This window comes from Bactrocera dorsalis, chromosome 3 (assembly GCF_023373825.1).
Source record: "Bactrocera dorsalis isolate Fly_Bdor chromosome 3, ASM2337382v1, whole genome shotgun sequence".
NCBI classification, from domain to species: domain Eukaryota; kingdom Metazoa; phylum Arthropoda; class Insecta; order Diptera; family Tephritidae; genus Bactrocera; species Bactrocera dorsalis.
The window spans coordinates 45,123,126-45,148,558 of NC_064305.1; the positions used below are offsets into that span (position 1 = coordinate 45,123,126).

Genomic DNA, 25,433 nt, shown 5'->3' on the forward strand with positions numbered 1-25,433 from the left:
GAAAGCGGATACAATTCGACTCTCGTTCAAAGCAATTCGACAAATACACATCGCACATCTACATTCGCTTGTGCACTGCGCCGCGTTAGCACTCTACGCTAATTTACTTCGCCAACATCAACACCGATCCTGTGCACATATCAATATATGTTTTTTTCTTCCGTCACGGATCTGGCGCGCGATCGGCGATCTTAGTTGTAACGTTTATAACTTAATAAAAATAAAATAAACTTTAATCTATGTAACCGAAATAATTCGCATTTTAAATTGTAAATGGTACTCGAGTGTACGTGCTTTTCTAACAACCTAAACAGTAGTGGGTGTTCCAACGAATTGGGCATCCAAGTGAACACTGCTATTTTTTGACAGATGTCGCTTTAGATAATGGATCATCATCTCGCTCTTATCGCATTTATCTACACGCTCCTCTTCTGGGTAGATTATGGGAAACAATTGTTAAAGCTTCAAGAGTAGCTAATAATCACAAATCTCACTTACGCAAGATTGCTCTATTATGTTTTCCCTGTAACATGTTTTCAAAGGACCATTCATTCTGGCAATATCTAAGCTAGGCGTGGAGTCTCTAGCCCTAATAATTCGATATTGAAAAACTAATTAATAGTTGGCAATAAAACAACAAAACAAAAACCTGCACTTGCATATGTATAATACAATAAAAAGTCGTCAACATAATACATACATCAAGCAACTGCACCTACATCAAAATACATACATATGTATGTATGTATGTATGCATTAGAGGTGTCAAACTATCGATGGGACTATCGATAGTATCGATAGTTTTTTTTTTTTGACTATCAATGGGCATTGATAGTTTTTTTTTAACTTTTGAAACTATCGATGGTGCGACTATCGATAGTTTGACATCTCGCTCATTACTATGCATTGTGAAATAACGCCATCGAGTCAGTTTGCTTTTTTCGTGTTATTAAAAATAAATATTGTGGTCAAATTAGTATAAGTTGCAATAAAGTACTAAGCTGTAGATTTACATAAGTGACGGTTCCTTCCAAAATGGAAATCGGGGACAGCAATTCATCAGGTGGGTATATTTCTTAAAAATGATTTCTCATACTAAGCGCCTTTTCGTACGCAGATGCGCCAGCGAACAAAAAACAAAAAGTTTTGGATGTTTGGAAGCATTTCCAACTAAATGCTGACAAAAAATATGCAAAATGCATTAAGTGCCAAAAATTATATAAAACTAGTGGAAATACATCCAACTTAATGGACCACCTTAAGCGTGCTCATCCTCTGCACGCCGAGCAGGCGAAGCCCGGCGGCACATTGAAGAATTTTTTTTAAAAAAGATGACATCTACGGCAATAATTCGACGCGGAAAGCAGACATTGATTTGGCGTTGGCAAGAATGGTTGCTATAGATGTACAACCATTTCGTATTGTCGAAGATCAAGGATTTAGAGAGCTCATTCGGTGTCTTGATCCTCGATATGAACTACCATCTCGAAATACCATTCTGAATGTTTATATACAAAAGCTTTATGAAAATGGTAAAACTAAATTACAGGCCATTCTTAATGAAATTGAAAGCTGTGCTATAACCACTGATTGTTGGTCATCGAAGGCAAATGAAAGCTATTTGACCGTTACGTGTCATTTCAATCAAAATTGAAAACTTTCGTTGGATCGGAAGCACAGTTGTACTTATGCGACAAAATTAAACAGAGGCTGTTTCCATATGAATCCAGAAGTGCTACTAGATTAGCCACCTTGCTGGATCCGAGATTTAAAAAAGAAGGGTTTTAGTCAGGTCAAAATGCGGCCCAAGCGTCTATGTTGCTGGAAAACGAATTGGTTGAAATCAACAGAATTGCAGCATCGTCATCGAATGACAACAGGGAGGAACCGTCGGCATCAAAAAGCGTTAAAATTCCACAAATTTATGAGTTTTTGACAGAGAAACTATCCAGCAAAGTCAAATCCAACAGAGCGGATGCTATCATCACACTACGCGAATACACTGAAAAACCCAATGAGCCGCTAGATGTAGACCCATTGGAATACTGGAAAGTAGCAATGACATTTTGTGTAACGCTTATATAAACAAACATTTATCTCAATTTCAGACTAGATCGACTGAAATGAAGTCAATGCAAATCATGGCATGCAAATATTTATGCATTCCGGCAACTTCAACGGAGTCCGAGCGTATGTTCAGCAAAGCTGGTGAATTAGTCTCAGACAGACGAACAAGACTGAAGGAAAAAAATGTAGATATGTTGTTATTTATCAACAAAAATCACAAAATGTGCAAATATTGATCTCTTTAAAACCACTGAGTGGCTCTTTGATCTCCGTTTTAACGTAAACTTAAGCTTTCAACTTATGTTGTAAATTAATTTATTAATGTTTTTTTATTATAAAAATAAATATGAGTTATTTTGTTCTTGGAAAGACAGGTTTTTTGTAATGCAAAAGATTTTTTCTTTCAAAATATTTTTTTATGAACCTTTGAAGTACGATAGTACTATCGAATAGATAGTATCGATAGTTTTTTTTTTGCTATCGATGAGTATTGATAGTTTTTTTTTAACTTTTGAAACTATCGATGGTGCGACTATCGATAGTTTGACACCTCTAGTATGCATAGTCAAATCAAAACAAAAACTGCTTCCTACGCATTCATGCACCACTATCATTATTTCATCATAATGTATTCTACGCCTCGGCTATTCCACCAGCAGTCCGCCGAAATACGTGCAATACAATGCGGGGACGTTTAAATGTGTTAAGTCCTCTTACACTCACACTCTACCTGTCACCAAAAGGCACTCCCTAATATAAATCATGTAAACATAGGGATGCAAACATCGTGAAATGAAACATCGATGGTTCGATGTTTCTTTAAACAACATCGAAATTAAAAACATCGGCCATTGAAACATCGATATATCGAAACACCGATGGATTTTTGAACTTTTTTAACGTATTTTATTAGTGAGCATTAGAGATGAGCGATATTGTGATTTTTCGATATCTGTGATTTCAGTGATTGCTATTTTTAAATCACTGTGATTTTATATTGCTATTGCGATCGCAACTAAGTCGACGTTCAAACGTCGTTGCTGTTGTTGTAGCGGCAGATTCTGCCAATTTGACACTGTTTGGCCGAATAAAAGTCCGGGTCTGTTCCAAATTCTCTTTTGGCTCCTGTAACTCGAGTCAAGTTTTTCCGCCTTTCTTTTCACTACATTTTCGCAAATGTTGGAATGGTTCGGCTACCTGACACTTAGAGCGTATTGCAAAGATCATTTGTATGTTGGTATGATGGTTTCACACATTTCTTAGAAGGAATTACCATTATTGTGGTTGATAATTTGTGTGTTTAGAATACCCGCTTTTAATATTTTCAAGACCAAATAATTAACGCGAGTTCCTTAATCTTTGGGAAAATAAACCCCGTAATTTTTTCATTCCATCATTTTTTTCTGAAATTAATTAGTTACAGTTCTTGTTTTCATCACAAAAAGCTTTCAAATTTGATTTTAACAATAAGTAAAATTAAAAAAGTTGTATTAAAACAAATGAAAATATTCCATTTCGATTATATTTCATCTACCACTTCAAACATCACACTTCACTTCTTTTCCTTGATACATTTCCTGCCATTATTAAAAATTATAAGAACGTTACACTCAAAACTTCAAACCGCTATGACGAAAAATAGCATATACGATATATACAATACCCTGAAGAAAGTTTTTACTTTTCTGCTATTTGCTATTGTGATCGTAATTCACAGGTTCGAACTGCAATCACAGTTTCGAACTGCGATCACAGTTTCGAATTGCGATCGCAATTCACAGGTTCGAACTGCGATCACAGTTTCGAACTGCGATCGCAATCGCAGTTCATAGAAGCGAACTGCTATTTATAAAAAGAGATCGCAGTTGCGATTTGCGATTTTTCAATCACAGTGAAAAAATCACCGGTAGTGAAATATCGCTCATCACTAGTGAGCATAAAAAGCTTATTTCAGAATCATAAATAAGTGAAATACAGTAACACGCGTTTAAATGATATACATATATTTTAACTTCCTATTAAAACTTTTTCTCAATAAATAAAAGATATAAATAGTTTTTGAACAAACAACAAATTATTTATTTAAAACAGAATTTAAAAATAACAATCTGGAAAGTCTTTTCCCTGTCAAGCGATTTCTTTGCTGTGTGATCGTTGCTCCAGCTTTAGAAAACAGTCGTTCACTAGGGACTGAAGTGGCCACAATGGATAAATATTTGGAAGCTTGTTTATACAATTCAGGAAATACATTTCTCATATCATCCCACATTTTTGCTGGATTCTGATTGATAGAAGCAACAGCTGATCCAAGATACCTTTGCACTTCAACTTCCGTTGTTGTAATAGCAGATAAATTGGAAAAATTACATTTCATATTTTGGTGGGCCAGCTGTTTATAATAGCTCCAAATATCAAACGGGGTTTCTGTTGCACATTCATCCGAAGATTCCGACGTACTAACGCCATTATTTGCATCCGTTATGAAACTATTTAAATACAAAACTGTTTTGTTTTTAGCCAGTGCATCTTTAAAATGCAGCAATTTAAATCTCGGATCCAATACAGTAGCCAACGCCAGAACTGAATTAAATTCAAGTTTGTCAAATCTCTTCCTCATGTTCTTTTGCAGTTCACTTTTTAGCTCCCCTACAATAGCGTCTTGAGCTGAAAGTTTTGTCAGAGCTTCAGTTAAACAGCTTACTAAAGGTATAACCTTGCTAATGGTATCGTAGGTATCAGCCGAAATCTCCCTGGTAACAATTTCAAAACACTTTAATAATTCAATCACCTCCTTAATTTTGTTCAGCTCGGAGGCATTAACCATAGAGGGTGCTTCTGGGCGAGTGAGCAGTACTTTACTTAAAATAGGGGCTAACTGGACAAATCTCTCTAACATATAAAAACATAAATTCTGTCGCGTTCTTACGTCAAGAATCCTTTTCTTGGTATTACTTGTAGAAGCCCGGGTGTCTACTTGCTTCTTCCGCAATTTATCACTGGCATTAACACTTCTTTTAATAAACTTAACAAAGTCGCGCACCTTAGTTATCAAAGCTGATACTTCCGTCGACTTATCTATTGATTGCGTTACAACCAAATTAAGCGTGTGTGCGAAGCAGGGTACTATTTTTTTCGCTAAACAAGCTTCTATTTAATTTCATCATGGTCGAATCATTATCAGTTACACAAGTTTCTTCTTCTTAATTAGCGTAGACACCGCATACGCGATTATAGCCAAGTTAACAACCGCGCGCCAGTCGTTTCTTCTTTTCGCTACGTGGCGCCAATTGGATATTCCAAGCGAAGCCAGGTCCTTCTCCACTTGGTCCTCCCAACGGAGTGGAGGTCTTCCTCTTCCTCTGCTTCCACCGGCGGGTACTGCGTCGAATACTTTCAGAGCTGGAGTGTTTTCGTCCATCCGGACAACATGGCCTAGCCAGCATAGCCGCTGTCTTTTAATTCGCTGAACTATGTCAATGTCGTCGTATATCTCGTACAGCTCATCGTTCCATCGAATGCGATATTCGCCGTGGCCAATGCGCAAAGGACCATAAATCTTTCGCAGAACTTTTCTCTCGAAAACTCGCAACGTCGACTCACCCTTTGTTGACATCGTCCAAACCTCTGCATCGTATAGCAGGACGGGAATTATAAGCGACTTATAGAGTTTGGCTTTTGTTCGTCCAGAGAGGACTTTACTTTTCAATTGCCTACTCAGTTCGAAGTAGCACCTGTTGGCAAGAGTAATCCTGCGTTGGATTTCCAGGCTGACATTGTTGGTGGCGTTAATACTGGTTCCTAAATAGACGAAATTATCTACAACTTCAAAGTTATGACTGTCAACAGTGACGTGAGAGCCAAGTCGCGAGTGCGACGACTGTTTGTTTGATGACAAGAGATATCATTGCCCTCGTTCACTTTCCAGACCCATTTGCTTTGCTTCCTTGTTCAGTCTGGAGAAAGCAGAACTAACAGAGCGGTTGTTGAGGCCGATGATATCAATATCATCGGCATACGCCAGCAGTTGTACACTCTTATAGAAGATGGTACCTCCTCTATTTAGTTCTGCAGCGCTAACTATTTTCTCCAGAAGCACGTTGAAAAAGTCGCACGATAGGGAATCGCGTTGTCTGAAACCTGGTTTGGTATCGAAGGGCTCGGGGAGGCCCTTAACGATTTTGACGGAGCTTTTGGTGTTGCTCAAAATCAGTTTACACAGCCGTATTGGTTTTGAGGGGATACCAAATTCAGACATCGCAGCACAAGGGCAGCTCCTATTGGTGCTGACGAAAGCAGCTTTGAAATCAACGAAGAGGTGGTGTGTGGCGATTCTCCTTTCACGGGTCTTTTCCAAGATTTGGCGCATGGTGAATATTTGGTCGGTTGTTCATTTTCCAGGTCTAAAGTCACACTGATTAAGTCCAATCAGTTTGTTGACGGTGGGCTTTAATCTTTCACACAATACGCTCGATAGAGCTTTATACGCGACGTTGAGGAGGCTAATCCCACGGTAGTTGGCGCAGATTGTGGGGTCGCCTTTTTTATGGATTGGGCATAGCACATTTAAATTCCAATCTTTGGGCATACTTTCGTCCGACCATATTTTGCAAAGAAGCTGATGCATGCACCTTATCAGTTCTTCGCCGCCGTGTTTGAATAGCTCGGCCGGCAATCCATCGACCCCTGCCGGTTTGTTGTTTTTCAGGGGGGGTCTGCTCCATCGTCATCGATTGGGTTATCGGGTTCGCCTTCTCCTGGTGTTGTGCGTTCACTGCCATTCAGCAGGCTGGAGAAGTGTTCCCTCCATAATTTAAGTATGCTCTGGGCATCGGTGGCTAGATCACCTTGGGGGGTTCTACAAGAGTATGCTCCGGTCTTGAAACCTTCTGTAAGCCGCCGTATCTTTTCGTAGAATTTTCGAGCATTACCCCTGTCGGCCAGCTTATCAAGCTCTTCGTACTCACGCATTTCGGCCTCTATCTTTTTCTGTCTACAAATGCGTCTCGCTTCCCTCTTCAACTCTCGGTATCTATCCCATCCCGCACGTGTTGTGGTCGATCGTAACGTTGCGAGGTAGGCAGTCTGTTTTCTCTCCGCTCCTACACGGCACTCCGCGTCGTACCAGCTGTTCTTTTGCATTATCTGAAAACCATCCCACAGTTCCCTTATACCGAGTTCTTGACGAGTGCTATCAGAGAACAGGAGTGCAAGTCGAGTAGAAAATCGTTCTGCTGTCTTTTGTGATTGCAACTTTTCGAAGTCGAACCTTCCTTGTGTTTGTTTACGTGCGTTTTTTGCTGCACAGAGGCGGGTGCGAATTCTTTGACCACATCGGCGTTAAAGTCACTAGGCACGATTTTGATATGGCGAGGGCAGCTCTCATAGGTGCCCTCCAAGCGCTCATAGAAGGCATCTTTGGCCACAACTTTTTTCTCTTCCGTCGGGGCGTTGGCGCAAATCAGCGATATGTTGAAGAACTTCGCTTTGAGTCGGATTGTGGCTAGACGTTCATTCACCGGAGTGAATGATAGTACTTGGCGACGGAGTCTCTCTCCCACTACGAACCCCACACCAAACTTGCGCTCATTTATATGGCCACTGTAGTAAATGCCGCAAGGACGCAGGATCTACTTGTCTCAGTCCTTGTCCCGTCCATCGCATTTTTTGGACGCCGGTGATGTCAGCTTTTATTTTCGTGAGGACATCAACCAGCTGGGCAGCGGCCTTCCCAATTAAGGGACCGGACATTCAACGTGCATACGCTCAATTCGTATCCTTATTTCTTTTGCCATGGTCGTCATCAAAAGGGGGGTTTCTCTTCCGAGGCTGTGTGTAATTTTATTTGAGGGTTTTTTTTTATGCAGGGGATGTTTCGCCTTCTTACTTTAGCTGGCCTTCAAATGGATGTGCTTAGGCTACCCAGAGGATACTTGATCAACGACCGGAAGTCGTGAGCTGCTTGAGCCATATGTAAAAGAATCGTTTCTGGCCACTCCCAAGTGAATGACGATCAGAGAACTTTCCTCACTTGCGTGAACTTCTAAACATGACTCCATCATCTTACAACAAAGCAGAGAACGTTTATAATAGAGAAGGTTCATAGTATATTTGGTATCAAAGCATATACTAAGTACATAAGTATGTACATAGTTATGTTAAAATTTACCTATTTTATGATGAATTCCATAAAAACTTTGCAAATATGTATGTATATAACTCAATAAGATTTGTATTACTACCTAAATACGAGTCTTCATTTTATATACTTAGGTTTGATACGACATATATTTATATACATAAATATGTATATATTTGCTTTGGTCATTAATCGTTTCGATATCATGTTAAAAGACCAAGCGGTCGCACATTTGCCCATATATAATTATGTATGTTTGCATGTAAGCAAATAGTATAAAAGAACCATATGCATAATGTTTGTAAATTTGTCTACATGCATTATACATATGTATGTAAATACATATGTACACTCAATGCTTCATGCGAAATTTCCGTTGACACAGACAACCAATGGCGAAGCTCACATTTTTTGCTTTCATGTCAAAGAATCAATATGTCGACGGTCCGACGCGGCGACAAAGCGACACAACATTGTGTTGTTGGTAGGAAATCCGAGCTGTGCCGAAAACACAAACGAATGATCGCCAATTACCACTGCTTCCCTTGCCGCTGAAACAGCTTCGCATACAAACCAGTGTAGATATGTATGTATTTGTATGAGCATGCATACATATCGACGCAGACTTTTGCAAGCCGATTAAAAATAGTTTTTACATTCTGTTCGGAGCAGCTCCTTTCATTATGGAACTACCAATAATGAGTAGCATTAATCTTAAGTTATTATTTATACTTAAGTTAACTAAATTAATACGCACACAAATATTCCACCAACTGTGGTGAGAAAACATTGTAAATATTAAATACTTTATATTAATTGTTATCTGGTCACTCTAATTGTGCATATCCACCACACATTACTCGTTATTCTAATTCCTCATTTCCCTTTATCCTTTAATATGTTTATACATACATACTTGTTAGAACAATTAAGCTTAGCTTTGCCTAAGCCTAGCATCTTAGTTATAGTTCGCTTTTTACATTCGATACCGGCACACGCATTATTTTCTAGTTCGGTTCTTATATTCGCTACCTGCAGACAGGCAGGCATTTCACCTAATAAACCACCAGCCACGTAACTTTCTACTCGTTGTATTATATATATTTATATTAATAAATATTTTGTAAATATATATCGTCGTTGTTTTATATCGCGATTCGAAGCTATCAAAAAAGCTTGGTAGCTCAACACATTCCTTGACAAATACAGTCAATACCGGTTATGTGCCATAGTCAAAGATACAGATGCTTGTGGTTTGTAAAACTAAAAATATAATATGGCACATAAGCGTGTGAGAATACGAGTACTTAAGCGAGTGGTACTTAAAACAATAATTTCTATGTGTAAACCGTGAGAAGCAGCAAGATGTAGGGAGGTAAGAGGGAGGATTTTCATTTAAGCGGAGTACTACTTAACCGGGACTCACTGTACACATAACTCATAGGAATAATGAATATTTTCGTGGGCAACCATGAAGAGGGAAGTGAGAGCAACGTATTTTACCACTCCATATTTATAAATGAGAACAACGTATTTTCACACACCATGTTTACAAATGAGTGCGCGAGTTACATCCCATGCTAATAGCTTTGACAGACGGCAGCGTTAAACCAGATTATTTGCATTTTTCGGGATTAATTCAGGAGTTATCACAGCTAACTCCGTTGCTGAATCCAAACATAACTCTCAAAATTTTAGGGAGTTTGTGAGATTTTCGTTGGCGACATTGTTAATAATTGACAGCTGTATTCTATTGTGAATGAAAAATAAGAACAGTGACAGCTGTTTTACGTTTAAATGTATTCAAAGTTATTTTAAACAGCGACGATTAAAGATTAAAAGTAAGTAATTTTATTATTTTGCATTGCCTTCTAAACGAAAATTATTATCTTTGTTTTAATTTCAGATGGCTGGCAGAAAAAAGCGTTCAGGGTGGACTTTTAAGGATGAGTTGGAGCTGCTGGAAAAATGGGAGGCACGTTCCCACGACCTCCGGCGTGCAAAGCGAAATGCTCATATATACAATGAGATTTCGCAGGAAATGGCACAAAAATACACCGCCGAGGAAATTCACTGCAAAGTGAAAAATAGGACAAAGAAATACATGTGAGTTTTTTCAATAATTAGATTTCTTCTTTTAACACATTAATAGCTCTACTTTCAGAGAGGAGAAAACCAAAATTGGCCCTTCTGGTGGTAGTCCCTCGCCTTGGAGGCATTATAATGCTGTGAATCGCATAGTAGGGTGTACTGCCGTTAATTCGGCTTTGTACATAGAGACATACTCGTATTCCGAGGTAAAAAACGAATTTATTTTATTTATATAAACACGTGCATTTATAAAGTTAATTTTTTTTAGAATTCAACATTAAACCAATTGTTGCCGCCGTCCGACCCACCATTATCACCTCCGTTGCCATCGCCATCATGTCCGCTGCCACCTTCGTTGCCGTCACCATCACTGTCATGTCCGATGCCGTCACCATCACCTTCATCTGCAACAAGAAAACGTAATTTTAGCCCCGAGTTGTTAAAGGTTTTAAAAAAACAAACAGACATATTAGAAAGGGTTGCGGATGAAACCAAGCACGTTTCAGAGGAAATAATTCAGACTGTTCGACAGCACAATAATTTGTCAGAAAGATTTTTAACCCTTATGGAGAACATCGCAGAGAAACTTTAAGTTTAAAATAATTGTATCGTTTTTTTCTAGTCCTACACCATTATTTAATGAAATGTTTTGTTATTTTCTAGTCCTTAACCATTATTTAATGAAATGTTTTGTTATTTTCTAGTCTTAAAACATAATATAATGTAACAAAAAATGAATTTAAATAAAAAATGATCTCTTTGAAAAATGGATGTTTGTAATTATGTGTACTAATATTTGTTTTCTGCTACTCTATACATCTATACTCACGAAAACTCAGAGCTATTGCATTTCTAATAGCCGATGCTGTTACATCATTTTCCCCAGCTCTTGTAGTGTGATGTGTTGAATTTCTGTACTTATTTCTGCAGCATCTTGGATCCACGAAGATGGAATTTCATCATTTTCAATTTTTAGAAAATTGTGCAAAATACAGCATGCATGTATAATAACGTTAACGTTTTTTGGAGCTACCGGTAAACCTCTGCCAATTTTTCTAAATCGGGCTTTTAGTTGACCGAAAGCATTCTCTATAACTCTGCGACATTTGGATAAACGATAGTTAAATGTTTTTTCTAACACTGGTTGATTTGGTGAGTATGGAAAAGGCTTCATCATGTAACGCGACAATCGAAAGGCTGAATCGCCAATAAGTAATACGGGGACATTAACATCTCCAATCATTTTGATGCTCTGAGCAAAAATATCAGCGGTTTCATGGAATTTTTTTAAGGAACTACCTTCAAAAATGTACGAATCGTTGTTTCTTCCAGTTGACCCAACATGTATATATGAAAATTTTGATCTATAAAATAGTGAAAGAATTTATATAAATATTTCCAATAAGTACTATATATTAAATTTACCTATAGTCGCAACTTGCCAGCAGAAAAACCGAATACCACCCCTTATAATTGTAATAATCGATCGCATCTTCCTTTTTCGGCTGAACCTCAATGTGGCAGCCATCTATTGCTCCAAAACATTGCGGAAAACCAAGGTGTGCAAAACCTTGTACTTTTCGCTCTACTTCTTCTGTGCTTGGGGAATAGGAATTGATGCAATCTGATAAATTTGTGCACACAGCTTTGCAAAAATCCACAACTATTTCCCCAACTGTGGTGCGTCCTACGCCAAATAAACTTGCTACAGTTCTGTATTCCGCTGAAGAACCTAACGCATACAACGCAATAGCCACTCTTTTCTGAAGTGGAATGCAAAGTCGCATGTTGCTGTTGGACTTTCCGATTTTCTTAACCTTTTCCCATATTTTGTGAAAAGCTTCCTTGTTTAGACGAAAGTTTTCTCTAAATCGGATGTCATCCATCTTTTCGACATCGTACTCCCAAAAACTGCCATTGCGGTCCTTTTATTAATAACATATATAAATGAGGGGTATAAAATATTAATATTCAATATATAATATATTAAACTTACAAATTTCCAGGCGCTTCTTTCCCTTATTTCCGAAGACGCCACTTTGGTACTAGTTTCCAGTATCGCTTTTGTCAATTCATTCATCGTTTTAATCTTTTGAAGCAGATTCACTAGTAATGTATTTATTCTTTTGTTTACCAAATTGTGGTTTTGCATCATCTGTGCAATCGCAATGCTTGTCTTCTATCCATTTTTGTTTTATAAAATTGAAAATGTTATTAATATGCCAATCAGCTGTTCGGTAACTCGCTTCGCTGCTGTCTGTCACCTATAAATTTGGATCTGATTAAGGGCGCAGTTAATCAGGGTTAACGCTGCCGTCTGTTAATGCTATAACCCAAGAACAACAGCAAACACAGATGGTGTGAAGATAGTCTGGTAGATATCAAAATACATTTATTTAAGAAAACCAGAAGATATGTAAAATTAAGATATGAGAAGAAACACTGATCCTAAAGAAATATTGAATGCAAATAAAGGATAAGCAGCACTGTGGAATTCTCCCACAGATAAGAATTTTTGTAAATTAGAAGATAAGCATTTTTGTAAAACTATAAAAGCAAGAAAATCTTTGAAATAAAGACACACATTTTTCTGACACTCTAAAGAGCCGGTCGTACAAAATTGTTTTCATAATTCGCGCGCATATATGAGAAGTTGCACTGTGGGTAATAACTGTAAAACTGCCGAACAATTTTAAGTTTCTGTGCAACTACTATAAATTTATAAAATGTAAGACAAATAACAAAAAGTATAATAAATATTTGGTTTTAGTAATCATTTCAAACCAGGTTATTTCTTTAAACTTCCTTTTAAAAAGTAATTTCAATAATAACTTCAATTTATGAACCACTGTTTCTTCAAACACATATGACCAAATGAATCTTATGAGAGCGCCATGTAAATAATTACCCAACAACCCTTCTGCCACCAGCCAATCGTAGAATTTGCAACGACTTGGGGTTTTCCGCAGGGTTGCCAGGCTCGATATACTGTAGTAATTATAAAAATTGTCTTCAATATATTTGAAATTTTCTTAAAATAACTCAAATTCAGAATCGAATGCTATTATTTACAAATATATAAACTAGTTTTAATAGTTTGATTTCAGTTTTGATATTTTATATTATGAAAAATTATAATTGAAAACTTAGATGTGTACAAAACTACATATGCACATTGAGTAATGGCAACATTTTTCGAATGAAAACGAGCACAAAACGCTTACCGCTCGTAGCGAAGTGAAAAGATGTTTCTGCCATTACCGTTTGTATTCTTTTTGTGTGCCTAGCCACTCTCAATCAATAATGCCATAACGCGCAAATATATTTTTATTTGATGATTTCTTATATTTTTGAAAATATGTGTTCCCTTTAATTATTATTATTTTTTATTATTTTAAAACATTTCCAGAGGCAACTTAGATTTTTAAAATTTAACAAAACAATTATAGAAAAAACATCAATTCTTTGAATATTTTTATAAAACAACCAAACTGAAAATATCACAAATTATATATTTATATAAGCATTTTCATTAAATAGAACTGCAATATGTTTAAACACAATATATATGATGGTCATAAGTATCTTTTCTTTTTAATACATATATGCAGATATGCATATGTACGTATAAAAGCCCACAACTTGAGAAAAGTTTTCCCAATTGTAACTAAAATGAATTTCTACAACTGGCAACACCACCATTAACTGATCTATCACATGTACAGTGGTGTGAACTAAATAGGAACAACCATAAAGTGTTGTGAAGTTTTAAAATATGCTGTTTTCTTATTAAATAAAATTGCTTTTAGATACAAGTATAACATATATATATTTTTTCCCTAACAGTGATTAGATTTTCCAGCATGCAAAGGTAAATTAAAACAGATATTAATGCGAATCTCTAAAACGTACAAATTATGTTTACCTCTTTTTGTTCACGCAACTGTACAATTCCGATATGAAGTAAACTTCCGCTCTTAAATTTGTGTACAATATCAGCATTGCCGCAACCACATTGTTACAAGTAACAAAAGAATCAGCTGTTTTCCAAGAAGTTTTCACAGCTGAGATCACCTGATCGAAATCTGCCTTTTTTAGGCACAGAGATGTTGTTGAAATGAGTTAAGGATCCATCCCCTCTACCCGGTAAAACTGGTGCATCCTAATAAAACAGCGCAATGCACCAGAGGATGCTACTGCAACGCAACACCAAGGCACGATTCGGATTACTTTGGCGGAGGGGTAAAAAAACGATGGGGTATGTACGGATAGGGGGCTTCTCCAGAGGAGGAATATCCAAAAACTATGTAAAAATAGCTAATATTTTTAAAAATATTCACTTTTAAAAATTCAAAAATTGCCCTAAGAACACGTGTTATTTCTCGGTGTTTCAAAGAATATTTTCAAGTTTTTCACTCACTATATTTAAACACACTATTTATATTAAAATAAGTTCACTTTTCATATTTATTTTGTAATTTTTCAGCCAAATTTAGTAATTTAAAATCACTTATCAAAGTTATGGCTGCAAAGTTTAGAGTGTTTATATTTACGAGGAAAACCAGCGTTGCCACACCTTAAATACCAAAAGTGAAGAATTTTTTAGCGTTTCACAGCGTTTTCTTTGTCTGTACTTTCGAGTGATTCTTTTTTCTTTATTAACTATAAAGAAGATTTTTCAAGCTAAAATTGAATATGTGAACACTTTTGCATATACATACATACATTTATGAATATATGAATAATATGTGATTTATATTTAATAAACACAGATAAGTAAAATCGTGTGATAGAATTATAATATTACGAGCGAATACCCGGGGTGACTGAAGTACTTTCGCATAGTACTCCTTTCTGTGTTGGCGGCCTTCGGCCACGCTCTAAACAAATAACCCTGGCCGAGCGAATACCCGGGTGGACTGAAGTACTTTCGCGTAGTACTCCTTTCTGCGTTGGCGGCCTTCGGCCGCGCTCTAAAAAAATAACCCTGGCCAAATAAAAAAATATATTGACTTTTTGTTATAAAGTGGTTATAACTTATGGTTATCATGTACTCAAAATTTAATTTTTCCTTATAAAATGGTAAATTTTGGTTATTATATCTGTCAGCGATTTCATTTATTTTTGATGATACATTGGTTTGTATTTTAGGCGACGATATATACATTATTATATTTAAAATATGAGTTTTGGGTATGAAGTGGTTATATTTTTCGGTTATCATGCACTCATATTGAAATAAAATTTGAGTTTTCGTACTGTGCTGTATACTTTACACTTTATTACGTAATATTATTATATAATATTACTTATACATGTGTATATATAATATTATTATATAATATTGCTAATACATTTATATAATATTACTTATTTACTTAATAAATTTAAAAAAGAAAATAGCCATATGCATGAATAGAGGAATTTCAGCGAATTGCCTTATCATCACATGGCAGCGCTCCATTTCGTCGTAATTTTTGGTAAACAAATGAAGTTCAAACGAGTGTAAAATGTAATTTTTAAAATAAAGATTTTTTATTTAAAAAACCTGAAAAAAATGTAAAATGTGGATTCATTTAAACGATTATAGTGTAATTTAATTAATTTGAAGAAAAAAATGTGAATAAAGTGTGTTTAATGTGGTGAAATAGCTTCTTGAAATGGTCCAATTCGGCGAATTTTCGAACTTTAAGGCGGAATATCTCCTAAACTAAGCGTTTGCGGATCCTATAACCATACATGTTTTTTAATCAGGAGGACTTCCTTTTTCCAACGGTACCTTCAAATCGCGGCGCCAAAGAAATCGGAATTGTGCCAACACCAATAACTCACCACACCTATACATAGCAACCCAACCAACAAAAGGAATGGACAAGGGGGAAGCTCACGCATTCGTTTTATATAATTCGTCACTTGCAGTTCGCCCATCGACACATCAACAATTCGTCACACACTATCCGCATAGCACACTCGGTCGACACTTTCGCCAGACAATCATCGCAAATAAACTTTCGCTGAGACACTGCGCCGCTACTCTACCGAGATAAATCTTTTCGACCTCCATTCGGTTCGAGCTCGATCGCCAGCTCCGGCGGCTCGTTTCAGAATTGAAGTCTCTCCATCCCGTCGATATTTATAACTTTATAAATATAAATTTATTTTATAAATAAAATTGCTAAAAAATAAAGCCTATAAAGGGTTTTATTTTCATTAAAACAGTAGTGTATGCTCCACAATATTATATATTGGAGATACAATTAAAGATGGTCCTTCGAGCCTAAAAGACAGGCACTAAAAATTTACAGTCACAAGACGAACCACAAAAAATAAAATAAAACAATATCCAGTGCAGTGCGGTAGAAGTGCAGTGGCGAACAAAAAAAAATATATATAAACAAACAAAAAAGCTTAAAAAACAAAAGTAACATACAAAACAAAAAAGTGTGGTGACTCGGCAAAAATGCATATATAAATATATGTATGGATGCAGTAACCAAAATTACGGTGACAAGAACATAAACTTACGAAAACAAAATATATAACACTTTACAGACACAAAAAACATAAAGCGGGCGCGAGCAGTAAAATAAATATACATATCGTCACCTGAAATGCAAAATAACGTATCATCAAAAAAATCAAAATTGAGTGTCTTATTGATTACGCTTCACTATTTCGAATTACATACATAATATTAAATATGTTCAACAGTTTCTGGTTCTGTGGTCATATTTAAACCAGTTTTAACCAATATTGATATTTTGTTTCACTCATGTTCCATTTTGTTTCGTGTTTCATTCATGCCACTGTAAATTTCTGAAAATGTTGTTACGTTATTTTGCATTTCAGGTGACGATATATAAATACAAACATCCATAAAAGTGCAGTGCGAAACATAATAACTAACAAGAAAAAAAATGTTCAATTCGATAAAAACGACCTGAGACAAATATACATAAAAAAAAACAAAACAATGAAAAACAATAAAAAGCGGTCGCGAAATACAAAACTAAAATAATATTTTGCGGGCGCGAATCCCAACAAAATACATAACTGTAAAGAGCGACCGCGAATTAACCCAACAGAAACTGAAAACAACAACAAGCACAGCAAAGGACTGGAAGAAAAAGCCAAAGGGTCAAGCACAAGCACACGAGTTACATCCCATGCTAACCCAAGAACTACAGCAAACACAGTTGGTGTGAAGATAGTATGGTAGATAAGAAGATACATTTATTTAAGAAAACCAGAAGATATGTAAGTAAATCTAAGATATGAGAAAAAACACTGATCCTAAATAAATATTAAATGCAAATGCAGCCACATGATAGTAATAAAGGATAAGCAGCACTGTGGAATTTTCCCACAGATAAGAATTTTTGTAAATTAGAAGATAAGTATTTTTGTAAAACTATAAAAGCAAGAAAATCTTTGAAATAAAGAGACACATTTATTCTGACACTCTAAAGAGCCGGTCGTCTAAAAATGTTACGTAATTGGCGCAGACGGTAAACGTCTGACATAATCTTAAGATTGGTCAAACGGGTCGCTCGAATTTTCCGAAGAAAATCCACACATACAAAAAAAAAAAAATCAATTTTCAAAATAAAAATAAAGCGTTTCCGAGGCCTTAAAACAGTTTTTATAAAAAAAGAAGAAAATTCGAACATCACCATGGCAACTATTAACAGCTCCGAGCTCCTGAAGGAAGCTTCGAGAATAAGGCCATTCAACGGAAGTGATGGTTACGACCTATTCTCATTTGTAAGAGAAGTGAATGCCTATTCCGCCTCTTTAACGATAACCCATCGTTAAAGGAATTTGTTATTCAACGCTACGTACTAACGAAAATAAATGGAGACGCACTGAAGTCCGACCTTTAGGAAGCACACCGATGTGGGACGAGTAAAGGAGGAACTCATCCGGAACTGCGGGGTAAAGGAGAGCTACAGGAGTCTGTACCACCATGCAATCATTGTTAAGCACTACAATGTAAGTGAATATTTTGTAAAATTAAGGGATATTTTAGATAAAACTAATATTAAGTACGAATTTGATAGAGAGAAACCCATAGCCTTTTCACCGGAAGCCAACAAGGCATTTTTTCTAAAAACCATTTTCAACGGAATTAGTCCTCATTTGTCCTCCATAATTTTGAGTAGGGAAAACTAAAGGGAGCTTTTTATTGCTTAGAGGATACTGGGTTAATCCAGCAAAATAAAAATAAATATAGTAACTATGGGCAGCGTTATTACCCCTCACAAAATAATTACGATTCAAACAATAGGGTACATGCTAGTAATCCTCAGCCTTCTTTTCCAACGCAACAACGTTTTTGGGGAAATAATAGTAGAATGAATAATAATAATAACCCACAACAAGCATCACGAAATAGCTATTCACAACAGAGTAGGAATAGCAATAGAAGTCAAAGGCCTGTGCCCATGGAAGTAGACCATATGGATTACAATCAGAGCGAAAGTTTTCGGTCACTAGACCGGGGGAGGAGCTATCAATAGTAGAACTAACTATAGGTAGAAATAGATCGAAGTGTTTAATCGACACCGGTTCAACAACTTCAGTTTTAAATAGTAAAGTAGATTTAGGATTTAGGAAAAATAAATTAGAAAATCCCATTAAATTAAAAACAATGAGTGGTGAATTTATCATTACTGAAGAAGTGAAAACTCCCTTGCCTATGGAATTCAATGGTGAAAACTTCGTGCATTGGCATTTAAAACCATTTTTTAATAGAAAATTCGACTGCTTAATAGGGCAGAATATTTCGAGACCATTAAATGCAATAATTAATTTTGAAAAAAATTACATTTATATTAATGGCAATAAAATTCAATTTTTAAATCCATGTCCGTTTGTTAAGGAAGAAATTCATTCAATTGAACCGATTAAGAAAGACTTTTTAATCCTAGAAAGGCCTGATATGAATACTGTAGAAAGGAAAATGTTAAAGGAAATACTACGGAAAAATAATGACCTTACATTTAGAGAAATGAACAGCTAACCCATTCTCATGAAGTACAACATGAAATCGTTACAACAACTGAAAAGCCTGTATATTCAAAAATTTATAAATACCCTCAAATACACGAGGAGGAGATAACCAAACAAATTAAAGAAATGCTGGACCAGGGAATAATTAAAGAAAGCTGCTCCCCATACAATTCACCACTTTGGATTGTCCCAAAGAAAATGGATAATTCTGGTAAGAAGAAATGGAGAATAGTAATATATTACAGGGCTCTAAATGAAATAACTTCTTCTTCTCCTTCTTTACTGGCATAGACACCGCTTACGCGATTATAGCCGAGTCAACAACAGCGCGCCAGTTGTTTCTTCTCTTCGCTACGTGGCGCCAATTGGATATTCCAAGCGAGGCCAGGTCCTTCTCCACTTGGTCCTTCCACCGGAGTGGAGGTCTTCCTCTTCCTGGAGTGTTTTCATCCATCCGGTCAACATGACCTAGCCAGCGTAGCCGCTGTCTTTTAATTCGCTGAACTATGTCAATGTCGTTATATATCTCGTACAGCTCATCGTTCCATCGAATGCGATATTCGCCGTGGCCAACGCGCAAAGGACCATAAATCTTTCGCAGAACTTTTCTCTCGAAAACTCGCAACGTCGACTCAACGGTTGTTGTCATCGTCCAAGCCTCTGCACCATATAGCAGGACGGGAATTATGAGCGACTTATAGAGTTTGGTTTTTGTTCGCCGAGAGAGGACAATTGCCTACTCAGTCCGAAGTACCTGTTGGCAAGAGTAATCCTGCGTTGGATTTCCAGGCTGACATTGTTGGTGGTGTTTACGCTGGTTCCAAGATAGACGAAATTATCTACAACTTCAAAGTTATGACTGTCAACAGTGACGTGTGTGCCAAGTCGCGAGTGCGACGACTGTTTGTTTGATGACAGGAGATATTTCGTCTTGCCCTCGTTCACTGCCAGACCCATTTCTTTTGCTTCCTTGTCCAGTCTGGAGAAAGCAGAACTAACGGCGCGGGTGTTGAGACCGATGATATCAATATCATCGGCATACGCCAGCAGTTGTACACTCTTATAGAAGATGGTACCTTCTCTCTTGAGTTCTGCAGCTCGAACTATTTTCTCCAGCAGCAGATTGAAAAAGTCGTACGATAGGGAATCGCCTTGTCTGAAACCTCGTTTGGTATCGAACGGCTCGGAGAGGTCTTTCCCGATCCTGACGGAGCTTTTCGTGTTGCTCAACGTCAGTTTACACAGCCGTATTAGTTTTGCGGGGATACCAAATTCAGACATCGCGGCATAAATGCAGCTCCTTTTCGCTTTGAAAGCTTTGAAATCGACGAATAGGTGGTGAGTGTCGATTCTCCTTTCACGGGTCTTTTCCAAGATTTGGCGCATGGTGAATATCTGGTCGGTTGTTGATTTACCAGGTCTGAAGCCACACTGATAAGGTCCAATCAGTGTTCCCTCCATAATTTAAGTATGCTCTGGGCATCGGTGGCTAGATCACCTTTGGGGGTTCTACAGGAGTATGCTCCGGTCTTGAAACCTTCTGTAAGCCGCCGCATTTTTTCGTAGAATTTTCGAGCATTACCCCTGTCGGCTAGCATATCAAGCTGTTCGTACTCACGCATTTCGGCCTCTTTCTGTTTCTTTCTACAAATGCGTCTCGCTTCCCTCTTCAACTCTCGGTATCTATCCCATCCCGCACGTGTTGTGGTCGATCGTAACGTTGCGAGGTAGGCAGCCTGTTTTCCCTCCGCTGCGATACGGCACTCCTCGTCGTACCAGCTGTTCTTTTGCACTTTCCGAAAACCAATGGTCTCGGTTGCAGCTGTACGTAATGAGTTTAAAATTCCATCCCACAGTTCCCTTATACCGAGTTGTTGACGAGTGCTCTCAGAGAGCAGGAGTGCAAGCCGAGTAGAAAATCTTTCGGTTGTCTGTTGTGATTGCAGCTTCTCGACGTCGAACCTTCCTTGTGTTTGTTGGCGTGCGTTGTTTGCTGCACAGAGGCGGGTGCGAATTTTGGTTGCAACAATATAGTGGTCCCAGTCGATGTTAGGACCTCGGAGCGCACGCACATCTAAAACACTGGAGACGTGTCTTCCGTCTATCACAACATGATCGATCTGGTTGGTGGTTTTTCGATCCGGAGACAGCCAGGTAGCTTGATGTATCTTCTTATGCTGGAATCTAGTACTACAGATAACCATATTTCGGGCCCCGGCGAAGTCGATCAGCCTCAACCCATTTGGGGATGTTTCCTCGTGGAGGCTGAATTTACCGACCGTAGTGCCAAAGATACCTTCTTTGCCCACCCTGGCGTTGAAGTCGCCAAGCACGATTTTGACATCGTGGCGGGGGCATCTCTCATAAGTGCGCTTCAAGCACTCATAAAAAGCATCTTTGGTCACATCGTCCTTCTCTTCCGTCTGGGCGTGGGCGCACATCAGCGATATGTTGAAGAACCTCGCTTTGATGCGGATTGTGGCTAGACGTTCATTCTCCGGAGTGAATGATAGTACTCGGCGACGGAGTCTCTCTCCCACCACGAATCCAACACCAAACTTGCTCTCCTTTATATGGCCACTCCAGTATATGTCACAAGGACCTACTCGTTTCTGTCCTTGTCCCGTCCATCGCATTTCTTGGACGGCGGTGATGTCAGCCTTTATCTTTACGAGGACATCTACCAGCTGGGCAGCGGCACCTTCCCAATTAAGGGACCGGACATTCAAGGTGCATGCCCTCAAATCATAGTCCTTATTTCGTTTGCCATGGTCGTCATCAAAATGGGGGTCTCTCATCCGAGGCTGTTTGTGTTTTTCATTGGGGGTGTTTTTTTACGTGGTGGGTCCCAAACCCAGCGCACAACCCTATGCAGGGGATGTTTCGCCTTCTCACTTTAGCTCCCCCTGCGGGGAGGGGGATTGAGAATATTCCCGCGGTAAGGCATGCCTGTCGTAAAAGGCGACTAAAATCCAAATGCACTATGTCCGACATTCACGTGTCTGGTTTAATTGAATGTCGGCATGGTCATGAGGTGTCAGAAAAGTGCTATATTGAAATGATTATCATATTCTTTGAATGGGTTTGCGATTATATAACAAACACAAAAATGAAATGACGAACAACATTTCATACAGCCGGGTCCTTAGGAATTCCTAGGAGTTCTTAGGGTCCCCGACTGGCAGTAGATCACAGGTAACACTGTGGTCTACAGGTCATACCAAAGACTAAAACATGGTACCACGGGGAGCAGTTTGCCCTTGGAGTTCGCTCCAATCTGCTCATTGGGTTCGGCCCTTTGGGGAGATTCGTGGTGGCTGTGGTTTAAACCTAAATGCAGGAAGGGCTTTTGTCCAATGTGGAGTCGCACTGCGGCCGGGTGCCGGACCCAAAGTACGGTAGAGGTTTAGGTAGGCCTCGTACCCGACCAAGGTGGCTAGGGTGTTTCCTTTGGTTTTCACCCGAACCGATTGGAACCAAAGTATAAGTGTGTTGCGGCACTTTGCTCTGGTGTCCCAAGGTATAGTGTTGTGCATGTACTTATGCTTTGGGGCGTTGATCGGCGCATTATACTGATCTACGTGTTTCTAGCAATAGAAAACACCGTGGATTTGAGCCTACAAGTGGCAGATACTCACGTAAAAACACATTGACAGTTTTCACTTTAGCTCGCCTTCAAACGGATGTTCTTAGGCTACCCAGAGGATACTTGGTCAAAGACCGGAAGTCGTGAGCTGCTTGAGTCATATGTAAAAGAATCGTTTCTGGCCACTCCCAAGTGAATGGCGATCAGAGAACTTTCCTCACTTGCGTGAACTTCTACACATGACTCCATCCTCCTGAAATAACTATATCTGATAAATTCCCAATTCCAAATACAGATAGCATATCTGGAAAATTAGGTTAAGCAACGTATTTTACGACAATTGATCTAGCCAAAGGTTTCCATCAAAGTCTTATAAAAGAATGTGATAGGAAAAAAACTGCATTTTCTACACCGTTAGGACATTATGAATTCATAAGAATGCCATTTGGTCTAAAGAACGGCCCAGCCACTTTCCAAAGATTAATGAACTTTGTCTTAAGAGAATACATTAATAAAATATGCGTTGTTTATTTAGATGACATTCTCATATTTAGTTCTTTTCTTCAAGAACACAAGGAAAGTATAGAAAAAGTTTTTAAAAATTAAGAGAACACTGTTTAAAAATTCAAATCGATAAGTGCAATTTTTTTGCTAAGACTACTGAATATCTTGGTCACATTTTAACTACAGAAGGATTTAAACTGAATCCTAATAAAATAGAAGCAATTCAAAAATTAAAGCTTCCTGAAACAGTGAAGCAAATTAAATCTTTCTTAGGAGCAACAGGATAAATGATTTTTTAAGAGCTTGATAACTTTTTTAAAAAAAAAAACGCATAAAATTTGCAAAATCTCATCGGTTCTTTATTTGAAACGTTAGATTGGTTCATGACATTTACTTTTTGAAGATAATTTCTTTTAAATGTTGACCGCGGCTGCGTCTTAGGTGGTCCATTCGGAAAGTCCAATTTTGGGCAACTTTTTCGAGCATTTCGGCCGGAATAGCCCGAATTTCTTCGGAAATGTTGTTTTCCAAAGCTGGAATAGTTGCTGGCTTATTTCTGTAGACTTTAGACTTGACGTAGCCCCACAAAAAATAGTCTAAAGGCGTTAAATCGCATGATCTTGGTGGCCAACTTACGGGTCCATTTCTTGAGATGAATTGTTGTCCGAAGTTTTCCCTCAAAATGGCCATAGAATCGCGAGCTGTGTGGCATGTAGCGCCATCTTGTTGAAACCACATGTCAACCAAGTTCAGTTCTTCCATTTTTGGCAACAAAAAGTTTGTTAGCATCGAACGATAGCGATCGCCATTCACCGTAACGTTGCGTCCAACAGCATCTTTGAAAAAATACGGTCCAATGATTCCACCAGCGTACAAACCACACCAAACAGTGCATTTTTCGGGATGCATGGGCAGTTCTTGAACGGCTTCTGGTTGCTCTTCACCCCAAATGCGGCAATTTTGCTTATTTACGTAGCCATTCAACCAGAAATGAGCCTCATCGCTGAACAAAATTTGTCGCGAAACACATTTCGAACCGAACACTGATTTTGGTAATAAAATTCAATGATTTGCAAGCGTTGCTCGTTAGTAAGTCTATTCATGATGAAATGTCAAAGCATACTGAGCATCTTTCTCTTTGACACCATGTCTGAAATCCCACGTGATCTGTCAAATACTAATGCATGAAAATCCTAACCTCAAAAAAATCACCCGTTATTATAGGAAATTCATTAAAGATTACGCTAAAATTGCTATTGGCATGGCAAAATTTCTTAAAAAGGTAGTTCGTATTAATATTAAAGATCAACAATTTTAAGCCGCTTTTTATACGCTAAAAAGACTTTTAGTTAACGATCCAGTATTAAAATATCCCAATTTCGAAAAGAAATTTAAAGTTGCAACTGATGCTAGCAATTTTGCAATTGGTGCCGTATTAATGCAAGATGGCCATCCCATTTGCTATGCTAGCAGGACACTTAATGAACACGAGAAGAAATATAGCACAACAGAAAAGGAACTCTTAGCCATCGTTTGTCAGATGAAACAGAGACATATCGGTACATTTCAAAGTACCACAAATATGAAAGTGGGCATGCTAGCATAAATGAAAATTATAATGGTTTAAAACACCTTATATATATTAAAAAACTAAAAGAGTTAATGAAATTAATGATATTGTTCATGTTGATACTTTTACATTCCTAAAGCAAACTTTCATGACAACTATAGATAAATTCTCAAAATTTGCAATGGCATTGCCTTTGGAAAACAGAAATAGTTTGACTCTTGTTGAAAAACTTAGGCAATATGTTTCTATTAAAAGCTTAGTACGCAGCTCTCAAGAAACGTAAAAACTTCATATAAAAAAACGCTTAAGAAACGGTCCAGAAACGTTCCTGCGATAAAGTTACGTGTGCTAGTACGCAGCTCTCAAGAAATCTAGTACTAATTTTTAATACTTTTTTTCAATAAAATGTGAATATGGCAAACCTGGTTTTGCGAAGAAACATCAAATCAACAATTGTTTCTTGAGGG

At 37.7% G+C, this 25,433-nt stretch overlaps 2 protein-coding genes and 1 long non-coding RNA gene across 4 annotated transcripts; 2 read left to right on the forward strand and 1 right to left on the reverse strand.

Moving 5' to 3' along the window:
* Positions 1-801: 801 nt before the first annotated feature.
* On the forward strand, positions 802-2,436 carry LOC125777204 (uncharacterized). Its single transcript, XR_007422158.1, has 2 exons — positions 802-1,063; positions 1,118-2,436. It is a non-coding gene; the product is annotated as an uncharacterized LOC125777204 (long non-coding RNA).
* Positions 2,437-4,759: 2,323 nt separating this feature from the next.
* On the forward strand, positions 4,760-11,054 carry LOC125777168 (uncharacterized). 2 transcript variants are annotated; one of them, XM_049451435.1, is made up of 3 exons: positions 4,760-10,309; positions 10,356-10,500; positions 10,563-11,054. In XM_049451435.1, exons 1-3 carry the CDS (start codon positions 10,110-10,112, stop codon positions 10,884-10,886), a joined length of 669 nt encoding a protein of 222 aa, XP_049307392.1. In that variant the 5' UTR covers positions 4,760-10,109; the 3' UTR covers positions 10,887-11,054. The 2 variants fall into 2 exon arrangements, 1 of the variants encoding a protein (XP_049307392.1); XR_007422143.1 differs by having other exon boundaries at positions 8,505-10,309; positions 10,368-10,500; positions 10,563-10,702.
* On the reverse strand, positions 10,565-12,613 carry LOC115066451 (putative nuclease HARBI1). Its single transcript, XM_049451375.1, has 4 exons — positions 12,291-12,613; positions 11,720-12,219; positions 11,124-11,658; positions 10,565-10,698 (listed from the first exon to the last, which is right to left on the reverse strand). The coding sequence occupies exons 1-3, from the start codon at positions 12,447-12,449 to the stop codon at positions 11,163-11,165; spliced, it is 1,155 nt and encodes a 384-aa protein (XP_049307332.1). The 5' UTR covers positions 12,450-12,613; the 3' UTR covers positions 10,565-10,698; positions 11,124-11,162.
* Between the last annotated feature and the right edge of the window lie 12,820 nt (positions 12,614-25,433).